Source organism: Pogona vitticeps, chromosome 2 (genome assembly GCF_051106095.1).
Source record: "Pogona vitticeps strain Pit_001003342236 chromosome 2, PviZW2.1, whole genome shotgun sequence".
In the NCBI taxonomy this organism is placed as follows: domain Eukaryota; kingdom Metazoa; phylum Chordata; class Lepidosauria; order Squamata; family Agamidae; genus Pogona; species Pogona vitticeps.
This window is the reverse complement of record NC_135784.1, coordinates 70,391,290-70,403,432: the sequence shown is the minus strand read 5'-3', so window position 1 is coordinate 70,403,432 and position 12,143 is coordinate 70,391,290. Positions and strand designations below refer to the sequence as shown.

Here is a 12,143-nt window from a genome sequence, read left to right as displayed (position 1 = left end):
TTGAGGGTTCCCATGAATTGTAGTCTAATAAGCCAAATCTTCTGTTTTCTGCCTCTTAATAAATTCAGATATGTTCATCTCTTATGCACATTTACTAGGGGTAAGAACCCATGCAACTTTGTACGAATGCAGATATATCTGAATAAACCATTCAAAGGATCATTCCATACTCCCAAGAAGAGTATATGTAAAATTAGTTTTTTTAAAAAAGATGTTATAATGTCCTTATCGTTGCTTGAAATGTCTTTGCAGAAATCTAAGTTTCACAAAAAGCATAAGCCCAATGTGCTTGATGACGACGATGATGGTGACAAGGATGATGATATACAGCCAATAATTTATCCCAATAAACCCATGCTTATCTGATATTGTTGAAGACTTTTTGTTCTGGATCTCCAAGGATAGCTGCTGGCATCTGGTGAAGACTATTTTTCAGTGACGATTAAAAAGTAAACATTCACACTTTCTTCCTGATTTGTGTTCTGGAGTTGCATGACAAGGTGTTTGTAGTAACCAGCTTTTCCCCCCTTGGAACATACCCTGCTGCTAGGCTGAATCTCATCCTTCTTGTTGCCATAACAGAAGTAGGTCCAAATGTTTTCCATTAATCAAGATTATCAAGAATGTATGGTCTGTGAAGGAGGTAGGCCACATGGATATCTAGAAAGAATTTTGCATGCTGGAATGTCTAGTTGTTTAGTAGTTTGCTGTTCTGATAGGCACAAACTGGTTGACATCCATTCTGAAGAACGCCATTGTACTTAATGTCCACTTATTGCACAGCTGTTTGCATCAGCATTAACTTTTGTGGATTTGTTGGCATCATAATACATTAATTTTAGAATGTTGAAAATCAAATTTCTGAGCTGGTCCTCAAAACTTTGTTGGATTTCACAAGTTTAGCGGATATACTTTTGTGGGGATTCCATGTATCTGCATAGCTGATTCAAGAATCCCTGTAGTATTTATCCATGTCTAATGGTGTTTACTTTGCCTTAGCACAGCTGGTCCCAAGAACTCTCTTTCTTTAGTGCACACACTTATTTATACTCATGCACTCAGTTCAGGCTGAAAGCACCATGCTGTTGTGTTCTTCCAAAGGTGTGCCATGTATTGGTGTCCATGAAAATGTTGACACCATTTATGTGTGTACCACAATAGAGTGTGTGTAGTCAATAGAGTAGTCTATTGACTAGATGGGCGGGATATAAATTCAATAAATAAATAAACACCTGAAGATACGGAACAGTGATTCTTGCACTAGTCAACTGTTAGTGGGTAACGAGCCAACCTTGTGAATCATGCCTAAGCAGTATAAAGATCTGCCGTGGTGAATGACAAGCACAATTATGGCTTCCTTGACAAATGACTCATTTCACCACATCATTGGTCAGCTATTCTAATGACATTAGTTCTCCTTGTCCAAATAAACTGCAATGGGATTATCATATTCTGCTGAAAGCATTTAATTGTGTAAATTAATTTTAAGTTGCAATATCTTCAAAATGAATACTCAGATCTCTCAGGGGCCATAGTATTATGCACACATCTAAGCTATTATTCCCACTAATGGGTGCTGATATTTCTACAAACAGTGTTAAGATGCATCATCAACTTTAATGAAAGAAAAAATATTTTTAAAGACTCAGACAAGTAATGAAGATAATATACTCAACAGTGGACAATTATTTAGGTTATAATTCAAAGAGTCATATGCACTCACAGGACATTACATTTTCATTGTTAATTACTGATCTTCAGGGCCTTGATTTAAAACCGGTTAAACTGCACTGATGTCACGGTGGCTGCAGTCACAGTATATCAGTTGAGATATTTTCTGGATCTGTTTGAAAATCTCCCTGGAGTTAAGGGGTATTACTGCAGATTACACAGACATTTTATTACAGCCATTATTACTACCGTCATGTCACGAAGAGCGCACATCACTGGATACAAATCACAGACTTGGGTCCCCAAAAACCATCACACCAAACTGCTCCAGCATCTTTGCATTGGCTTCCAATTATCACTACAAACTAATAAACAGATGATGATACATACACTAGAGATTCTACTATATACGTAGCCCATGATGATCTCTTAAATGTCAATTTGTAAGTATTAGAGTAGCTCTGGGTTTGATACACTGATGCCTTCGAGCTCAGTTACTCAGCTATCAGAACTGAAAGCACTATGCCCACCTCTTTTGAGTGAACTGGAACCCTTAGACATGCTTGTTGCTATGGTGGACTTCTACAGTCTCCTGAGAGACTTTTCTGCCTATTGTACACATGGGAAGCCCTGTAGCTTCAGACTGCATTTATTGGCAAAGCTATGTTCTGATTAAGGATGTCTGCCACCCAGTGAGTGAAGATAGTACTACAGATTTCAAACTCAGCCATGTTTTAATTAATAAACATTATTGCATATATTTTAAGAATCCGATAACCCCCAGTACACATTCTTAGAGTCTTTCAGTATACATGCCAAGTTTAGATGCCTAGGTGCTATGGTTTGTGAGCTATGCATCTAACAGGCAGAAAGACACACATTTTCTTTAATTATTACAGGTTTCATAGGAAACTACCCAAACTATATCAAACTATATGTTCATCTAGAGCAATACACTTTATTTTAACTGGCAGTGGTTCTAAGATGCCTGAGTGAAGGCCTTTCTTGCCTCTACCTAATCCTTTTTAAACCACATGATCTACCACTGATCTATAGTCTCTTTCCTGTAGAGCAGTGGTCCCCAACCTTGGACTACAACTCCCAGAAGCCTTCACCACCACCTCTACTGGCCAGGATTTCTGGGAGTTGAAGTCCAAGAACATCTGGAGACCCAAGGTTGGGGACCACTACTGTAGAGGACCTTTGTCCTGATACTAAATGTTTAGATTAGACAAGATAATTTTAAAACTTATTTTTATAAACAATTCATTTGTGCGTGTGCGTGTGCGTGTGCGTGTGCGTGTGCGTGTGCGTGTGCGTGTGCATGTGTGTGTTGTCTCTATCTTTATACCTAAAGATAGATTGAGCCAGAATGGGGATCATAAATAAGGATGCATTAATCAGATAGACGTCTGTAATGCTCACCCAACACACTTTGACTTATGGAGTCCAGACACTGCTCCCTCCCCTTGCTATGAATAATGGTCTTAAATGTCTTATTGTGCCATTCAGCCACCAGTTCCTGCCTGGCATCTGTTTCTTCACATTTTCACCCAAGCTGCCATGTCGAAACAGATTCTATCACTCTGTTTCATGGCAAGGTGGACCCGTATACAATATTATATGATGCATTTTGTTTCCAGTAACATCTGGTCAGAAGCTTCTGAAAGCTCTTAAGCACAATATGGCGTAAATACAATAGCCATCTCATCTCATATGTCACTTGCTGTATCTTAATATGTGCTTGGCAAGAAGGTATCATCACTAGTACCTTTTGATTAGATCTATTCACCTAGCAGTTGGGTCTCTCTTTTTTAATACACTGTAACTGCATTAACGTGGTGGCGCTGTGGGCTAAACCGCAGAAGCCTGTGCTGCAGGGTCAGAAGACCAAGCAGTCGTAAGATCGAATCCACGCGACGGAGTGAGTGCCCGTCGCTTGTCCAAGCTCCTGCCAACCTAGCGGTTCGAAAGCATGCAAATGTGAGTAGATCAATAGGGACCACCTCGGTAGGAAAGTAACAACGTTCCGTGTCTAAGTCGCACTGGCCATGTGACCACGGAAGATTGTCTTCGGACAAAACGCTGACTCTATGGCTTGGAAACGGGGATGAGCACTGCTCCCTAGAGTCGAACACGACTGGACAAAAAATTGTCAAAGGGAACCTTTACCTTTACCTTTAACTTTTTTAAAAAATGGATTCCTTAATTTAATCATTCCCTTTCCTTCCAGTGTTCATTTATGAATGCCATTGCTTACACAGTGAAAATGGCAGTACAGAGATGTACTGTTATACTTTTCTACAAAATATACATTATAGAAAACCTGCCATAGGGGAAAAATAAATAAATAAAGAACAACAACCAGTTTTCAGGGACTAAAGCCACCAGCTCTCCCCAAACAATCCAGTGAGTACTGAGGATATTTCAGGAAATGAAGAGTGACTATTAGGACACAGAACAGAAGTATTATGGGAAAGAGTATTCTGGAAGAGGGCAACATTATTTTATGGTAAAAATAGATTCCATTGATACCAATGAGATTTGCTTTCAAGGAAATACACTTTGGAGCCACATATGGCTAGCATTCAAGGTAATTTGTCCTTGAAAGTACATTGAAAGAGAGGGAGGGAGGGAGGGAGGGAGGGAGGGAGGGAGGGACAGTGTTTCCATTAGCGTATAGGGCGGGGTGAATACTCACAAACCAAGAGCAAAATGCCCTTCAATGTGATTAGGATACCTATGTACTAATGTTGCAGTATTTTAACAGAATAACAGAATTGGTTTGTCAATATGGATCAACATGGCTGCCTGCATTTTTAAACTATCCATCTTGGGACAGATGGGTATTGGTCTCTCACAATGAACACCTGAATCTAAAAATTGATCACTAAATCACTGGTGATGGATCATACTTTCCTCCTGTTTCCCGCATAAGCAGGATCTCCTTGAATTATCCTAATCTGGTCAGCTACCAATGCTGCCTGCATGAGCATTCTGCCCCTGCCTTCCAGGTGATCAGGTAAGTAATGTAGGCTCCGTCTTCTAGACACCCTATTATTCAGTCTCTGGCTGTCTCAGAGGCAACTCCCTGGTCTTACTCTGAGAAGCAATGTTGTTACAATCTCTTCAGAAATGTGATCCTGCTAGTTCCGTAACGTGGATGCTTAAGTACCATGGAAGTGCATAAGTTGGGTGATAGGGCTAAGGCGTTTAGAGCAGGGTAGGGAAACTTTAACTGCCCAGACATTCTGAATTTCAGCTTCTGGAGCCTACAAGTCCAAGAGTAAGAGATTATCTGAATTGTAGTATGAAGTGGTTCCCAACTTTGGGTGACTCCTGTGTTTTTTTACTGCAATTCCCAGAAATCCAGGGCAGCACAGCTAGTGGTAAATTGAGGCCCAAGAACTCCTGGGTTACCCAAGACTGGAAGCCACTGGCATAAACTGTAGGAAAGACCAAAGATTATCTGCATCCAGTTTAAGATTATTGAAGAAGAAGAAGAAGAAGAAGAAGAAGAAGAAGAAGAAGAAGAAGAAGAAGAAGAAGAAGAAGAAGAAGAAGAAGAAGAAGAAGAAGAAGAAGAAGAAGAAGAAGAAGAAGAAGAAGAAGAAGAAGAAGACACACAATACTTCCACCTTCCATGTTTTGCTTCTAGTAAACAGGACGGAAAAAGGCAACTTTTTAAAATCAGATCTCTACCTTTGCATTTGATTAACACAGGAAAATCCTATACATCTATTCAGAAGTGTATTGCATTAAATTCAATGGGATTTAGTCCCAAAGGAGTCTGTGTAACATTACAGCTCTAATTACTACTTTTCCATTTGAGTAAATTAACAAAAATGAAATCACTGCAATCCAAAGCTGTCATCTATAATTCAATACAGAGGTAAGTACATTTATAACCAGTCATTCCAAAGGATACCTAATTCTGTGTTGGATTCTGACTCTTCTTTGTAGGAGGCACCGTAATTCAGCTTTCAGTTATCTAATAATGGAAAATAAAACACAGGCCATCTAGGGGAGCTCAAATTGGAATTCCCTGAACTGCATTTATATGCTGAATCAACAACAATCCCTGGAAGAACCCTGGGCACCTGAATACAAAGATATAATATAATACCTTACTAATATCGTGTTTCGGTTTCTTCGTGTTTCTATTTTTCCTCAGGAAAAAACAAGGACGGCATCTCTGCAGTCTTTTGGCTACGCAACTGCAGTCCCCAAACTCTGGCATTTGTCTTCCTTTGAGCTCTTCCTGCTTCATCCAGGCTGTTATCATCCTTCCCACTGCATCCAACCCCCAAGTCTACTTTTGGTACCCTGGAAACCTATCCGTAATGTACACACCCAGATTCTGCATGGCAGGGGGTGGGTGGAGGGGCAAGCTGAGGCATCATAGCCACAGAACAAAGCGTCTCTTAGAGCAGCCCCCATGGAAGGCCAACTCGAAAGACCTCTCGGCGAGAAGAAGAGGAAGGGGTGGAATGTGTGCAGGAGAGAAGCAAAGCCGTTCAGCAAACTTCCCATATGTTTGGCTCCTACTATAGGTTGTGCACAAAAATTCCACCCCATCACCCCTCTTTAGTGACTTAGCCCTGAATATATAAAAGTTTGAGTGCCTCATTTATCACTTAAGATTATTCCCATCTTTGTTAAGACAGCGTTTTCTCTCTGCTTCTGATTTCCACCTACCTAAGAACCTGTATCTTTCACCTACAAATAGAAACAAGTCTGAGTGATACTGTAGCTAGACACTCTTTTCTCTCTTTTTTTTAAATGGAGGCATTCACTGTTTTGTGTGTGTGTGTGTGTGTGTGTGTGTGTGTGTGTGTGTGTGTGTGTGTGTGTGTGTGTGTGTGTGTGTGTGTGTGTGTGTGTGTGTGTGTGTGTGTGTTTCTTCCCAAACATCCTGTAGGCGGTCCTTGATGTAAGCTGAAACCACCACAACGCTGGATAGAGCTTCATTTGAATGTCTGCAACCTCATCCCACATTCTATCTCAAGATTCTCATCATGACTTCAAAGTGAAATCATCCTTCCCCTCCCCCATCTTAGTATCTTCATTACACTTCAGCTCTTGAAGAGATCTGGAGGTCTTGACCGTGAACTCTGCACTATTTTGTGACCTTTAATATGGCTTAAGAAATGTTGGGCCTTTATTTAATCAACCTTAAAGATGTGGAATTTGATTAAAAAGCAATTAGACAGCTTTATATAAACAAGACTTTTGGAGTATTGTTATATGTGATGGTGAAAGTAAGTAGTATGTTTCCTGCTTCTGCAATGTAAAGGTAACATTTCTATTTTGTACTACAGTGGTTCCCAATCTTAAATAACCTACAGTAGATGTTATTGGACTGCAATTCCCAGAAGCCTTCACCACTACTTTTGCTAGCCAGGGTTTCTGAGAGTTGCAGTCCAAGAACATCTGGGTTGCCCAAGGTTGAGAACCACTGGTCTGGAAGGAAGATTTGATTTTTAGTGTACCTGTGACTGTATAACTCTCTGAAGAGTAACAGGATGACTTTCTCATTGTTTTTTCCTATATGAGCATTGCTTACACCTTTCCCAATCTCACCACAACCTTACATTGAACTTCACATATTGCATATGCTTACTGTAGAAAACCGATGCTGACTGGAGGCAGTCTTTATGATTTAAAATAGATTTCTGTTTTGCATGTACCATATTCGCACAACAACCAAAATGATGGTCAAGAGGTTCAAAGCTATGTTGTAGTACAGGGGTTCCCAAACTGTGTGGTATGGCTCTAGAGGGTGCTTGTGAAACCCAGGCAGGGACGCCATGGGAAAAGGGATGTAACATAGAGCTGTGAACATTTTAGAGAAGCTGTTTATAATGCTATTATTAGATCCTCTATAGCTTTCAAAGCTCTATGTCTAACAGGAAGTGGAGGCCATGTGCCCGCCTCTCCTTTCCCCATCTCTATGGTCTCCAGTGAAAGTGCTTGCAGGGTAGCCTTTGGAGTTTCCTGTGTCAGGACCTGGAAGGAGGTCAGTCCTCAGGGAAATGGATGGGGAGGAGACGGGATGGCTTGAGGAGGGTCAAGATCCTGCTCCTGCTGGGAGAGAGTGCCCTGATGGCCCCTCCAAGCAAGGGGTGCCACTGCCAGTGTTCAGCAAATGAAGCCACAAGGCCAAAATTTTGGGGAACCACTGCTGTAATATGCGGTGCTGCAATGGCTAAACAGCATGCTCTGAATCATGTTCAGCCAGAAGTAAGTCTCAACAAAAGTGAGGTTTTCAAAGTGCAGTAGCCCAGTCCTGGCCAAGTTCAATTAGAAGCCCCATTGATTTGATTGAGACATTCTCCAGGAAGTGTATTGAGTGCTGGGAAATAGTTGGGTTAAGAAGGTATGGTTGCTGTTGTTCTTGTACATTTTTTAAAAAGCAAGCCTGTGATTAAAATCATAATTATACACTAAGGACAGGATCCTGTTACCATGGTTTTAATCCAGTTACTAGTCCAGTTGGGGCAGATCTCTTGACTCAGTTGCTAAATGGTGAATCAATACTTACGTAGATCCCAGTGGCCAGAATCTCACTGATGATTTATACTTGAACAAGGAAAAATGTGCAAGTTGCCATACCAAGTTGCTGCCAACTGACAAGTGGGGTGCCCCAGAATGCAACCAGCTCCTAGTTCAGGAGTTTGTTGTTACAGACTTACATGGTTCCCCTTAAGTGCAAACTGCCCAAAGGATTCTAGCCAGTGATCCACTTGGTTGGCTCCAGCTGGGAGGAGCCATTGGAGAGAGGTCCATGCTCCCAAACGAAAGAGTAGCAAGTGTAAAACAGGACTTGTGCTTTCACTGAAGCTAATCATGCTCTACAGCAGTGGTTCTTAACCTTTGTTACTTGGATGTTTTTGAACTGCAACTCCCAGAAACCCCAGCCAGCACAGTTGGTGGTGATGGCTTCTGGGAGTTGCAGTCCAAAACTCCTGAGTAACCTGAGGTTAAGAACCAGTGCTCTACAGACTGTTGAGTTAGGCCAGGAAAAGAGCAGGGTTCAGGGGCCCACTTGGCCATAAAGCTCATTGAGCCACAGAGCCCCCTTGGGCTACTTAACACCTCCAGGCCTATTCTATCTGACAATGTAGTGTGTGGCGACAAAAAGGAGACGGCCTGAAAGAGAGGTGGTCTAAAAATGTAAGCAGCAAATAAAACCAGCAAATAACAAACGCTCCAATCACCCGCTTGGATTTTGGCCCTGCTCTGCCCAAATGGGCTTGGGGCTGCCAACCCCTGGCACACAGCTGAAAATCAAGAGGTAACATACCCACTTTCAGCTCTTTTCCGAAGACCGTCCTCTCGCCCAAGGCCGAGCAATTCCACCGCCCATTGCGGAACTGGAACTGGCATTCGTTGATGCCCATTTGGGAGCCTTCGCCGATCACGATGATGGCATCGGGTCTGCTCTGGCAGATCGCCCTCTGCCGAGGAGCTAAACCCGGGATCTTGTTACAGATGATGCTGGCTCCCAGAGCCACGACGGAGGAAAAGCCCCTAAAACAAAAGAAAAGGGGGGGCGGGAGAGAGAGAGAGACTGAGAAGTGTTGCCGTAAGACCATCTTAGGGAAACACGTGTGCACTTAAACACACACGTACACACATCCCGCCCCGCACGGTTCGTCATCGGTGTCAACCGACCCCTAAAGAAGGCTCTTCAAGTTGAAACGGCTCTTTGGAATGAGCTCAAAGTGGCAGCAACTTGATCAACTTCAAAGGACAGACACAGATGCCTTTTTTTTTACCCTCGGAGCTTCTGATCTGCCCATCAAGGCTCGACAGTAGCTTATCATCGAGTCTCTGTGTGTAAACACGTGCGCGCGCGCGCACACACACAACACGCGCGCCCAACTAGATAGAAGTAGTGTAACTTTTCACCAGTCCAAATGGCTTGGAGCTTCATTTGCGACATCTACCTCTCCTGCCACGAGAGCTAAATAAAAGGAGTACTGGATCACAGTCTGAGAAAGTTCTTTTCTGAACTACAGGACCCAGAATCCGCCAGGCAGCACGGCTATGGGCGTTGTAGTTCAGAAAAACAATACTTTTCAGTAGTTCAGAAGTAACTGGACTACAGGTCTCGGAATCCTCCAGGCCTTATACTCCATTAAAGTAATTTTTTCCCAGCGTTGCCCTTTTCTCTCAGGCGTCCGCTGCTCACCCCAAACCCACACCCCCCCAGCGTTAAAGTTTGTTGATGTCAGCCGGCAGGCCGTGGCACATACTCGAGCCAAACCGAAAACATCATTTTACTCCATGCAACCCAGAGGACATGCCCGACGCTGCGCCGCCACTTGTCCGTCGGTCTCTCAGTCTGCCGGCCTACTTGCCTGCCGGCCCGTCCCGGCGGTCCCTCCCTCCGGAACCCGGGCGGTGATTTAAAACGATGGGAGAGCAGGAAGAGGCGTATCGGATTTGGGGGAGGGGGGGAGGCACCTGAGCCTTACACACACACACACCACTCCCTCTACACAGGCGATCCCTGGACGCGTGTGCGTGTTGTCCGCCCACATCAAACACCAAGAGGTTGCCAACTCCCTGATAAGCTCAATGAAAAAGCTCCCGGCCATCCGCCGCCTTGCCTCCTAGCACTCGCATCGCAGGCAAAAAACTCAGGATCGCGCGTGCGGTTCCAAATCCTGGGCTGCGGGAGCGCCAGGCCTCTCTCAGAAAGGAAAGGAAGGGGGTCGATCTTCCAGGAACGGCCTCACCTCCTCCTTCCACACGCCTGCCGGCGTCATATAACACACACTTCACGTGCCTGCGGTAGCTGTTGAGGAATGCGATACAGTACATATGACACAGAACGCACCTGTGTTATGTGTGCGCGCCCTTGCGCGCTCGTGCTTGAGCCGGCGCTCACACACACACACACACACACCAGGCACTCGGGCCAGATTGAGGCGTGTATATTATCATTTCTACGGTACTTTAAGCACACACACGCCATCTCCAAGGCGCGCTGTTTGAATGAGCGGACCGGGAGAACATGAGCGACCGGAGTATGTTTGATGGTAGGGTTGGTGGTCCATGGAAAGGAAGGAAACCCGCTTTCAGGTGGAGGATGGGCTGAAAGGAATACGCCAGCCTTCGCGTTTGGGGCCACCTGAGCCACTAGGTGGTGGTGGGGGTACCGTCCAAAGTCAGAAAGGAGCTGTGGGTGCAGAAGGACCCGAGACCCACCAGTGATCTCCGGGGAGCGCTGACCAGCCACCGAAAATGCGACTTCTCAGTCTGTGGCTTGCGGTGGAGCCACCGCAGTCACAGAGAGAAAAGTCCATGAGCTCCGCTCTGGAAAGGTCGAAATTAAATCAGGGAAAGTGTTTCCCCAAGGTGCCTCCGAGCATGTGCAAAGCGCTTCCCAGTTCCTTCCCCGCGCAATCACAGACAGACAGACAGACTCTTCTCAGTAGGCGGAAGGCTTGCACCCACCTACCCCCTCTCCTCCCCCACCCCCTCGACAAATGACCCTAAGGATCTCCTCGAGAGAAGGAGGAGGGGGACGCGGCCGTGCGCGATCCGCCGCCCCAGCGCTCCCTCGGGCGCCCGCCCCTGCTTTGCCCGGCCGTCTCGAGAGCAGCGGGGCTCACTTTCGGCAGCCGGCCCGGGCGATCCGGCCTCGGAATGGCCCAAGGCTTCCCGGAGCCCATTGCCATTCCGGTCATGCCTCTCGCTTTCTCGCCTTTCCCTCGAGCCACACACTTCGGATTTCATTGGGAACCAAGAGCAATACGAATCGTATTCTTAACCCGGGCTTTGAAGAAAGGAGAAAGAAAAGAAAAACAAGCCACCTTTCAGACTTTTCCCCAAGTTGGTGAATACTAACAGGTCTGGGCACGTTGGGCGCACCGTGTTTGCACTGAAAAAAAAAAAAGGGGGGGGGAAGCCGGAGACTTGCAAGACAGACAGAGAGAAAGAGAGAGAAAGAAGAGACGACTTACCCAATTTTTATATAGACAATCCCTAGACTCAAAAAGATGTGGAATATCCAGCGTCTGGTTTTCCTGTTCATATTCCTCGTTTGTTGTTGGTTTTCAGACCAACATGCGAAATGATGTCTTTAAGCAAACAAAAACCAAAACAAAAGAGGGGGGGGCGATCGACCTGGTAGTTTTGGGGAGCCCCCTGGCCGCCCCTCCTTCTTTCCCCCCTCTTTCTGCGGTGGTCAATTTCGCGGTGCCTCAGACAGGGCAACGCCAGGTCACCGTCGCGCAGACAAAACAGGCCGGCCCTCCTGCGAACCGAGCCACCCGGAGCGAGCGGGCTGGGTGCGTGCGTGTGTCTCTGTGTGTCTGTGTGTGTCTGTGTGTGTCTGTGTCTCTCTCTGTGTGTGTTTGTAAATCCCGAGCGGCGATCACACCAGAGCCCTCCAGCGGGTCTCTCTTCACCGCCTCTCTCTATTCCGGATTTGTATGCCTGTCACACGTAACCCTTGA

The 12,143-nt window shown here is 45.1% G+C and overlaps 1 protein-coding gene across 1 annotated transcript in view; it reads right to left on the bottom strand.

The window, feature by feature from the left end:
- The window catches only part of WNT7A (Wnt family member 7A), a 58,625-nt gene extending 46,712 nt beyond the window's left edge, over positions 1–11,913 (bottom strand). Inside the window, exons 1-2 of the mRNA XM_020798500.3 lie at positions 11,649–11,913; positions 8,978–9,204 (exon numbers count right to left, since the gene is read on the bottom strand). Coding sequence (XP_020654159.1) covers positions 8,978–9,204; positions 11,649–11,719 — 298 coding nt within the window. The 5' untranslated portion in view covers positions 11,720–11,913. The remainder of the gene's footprint in view (positions 1–8,977; positions 9,205–11,648) is intronic.
- Between the last annotated feature and the right edge of the window lie 230 nt (positions 11,914–12,143).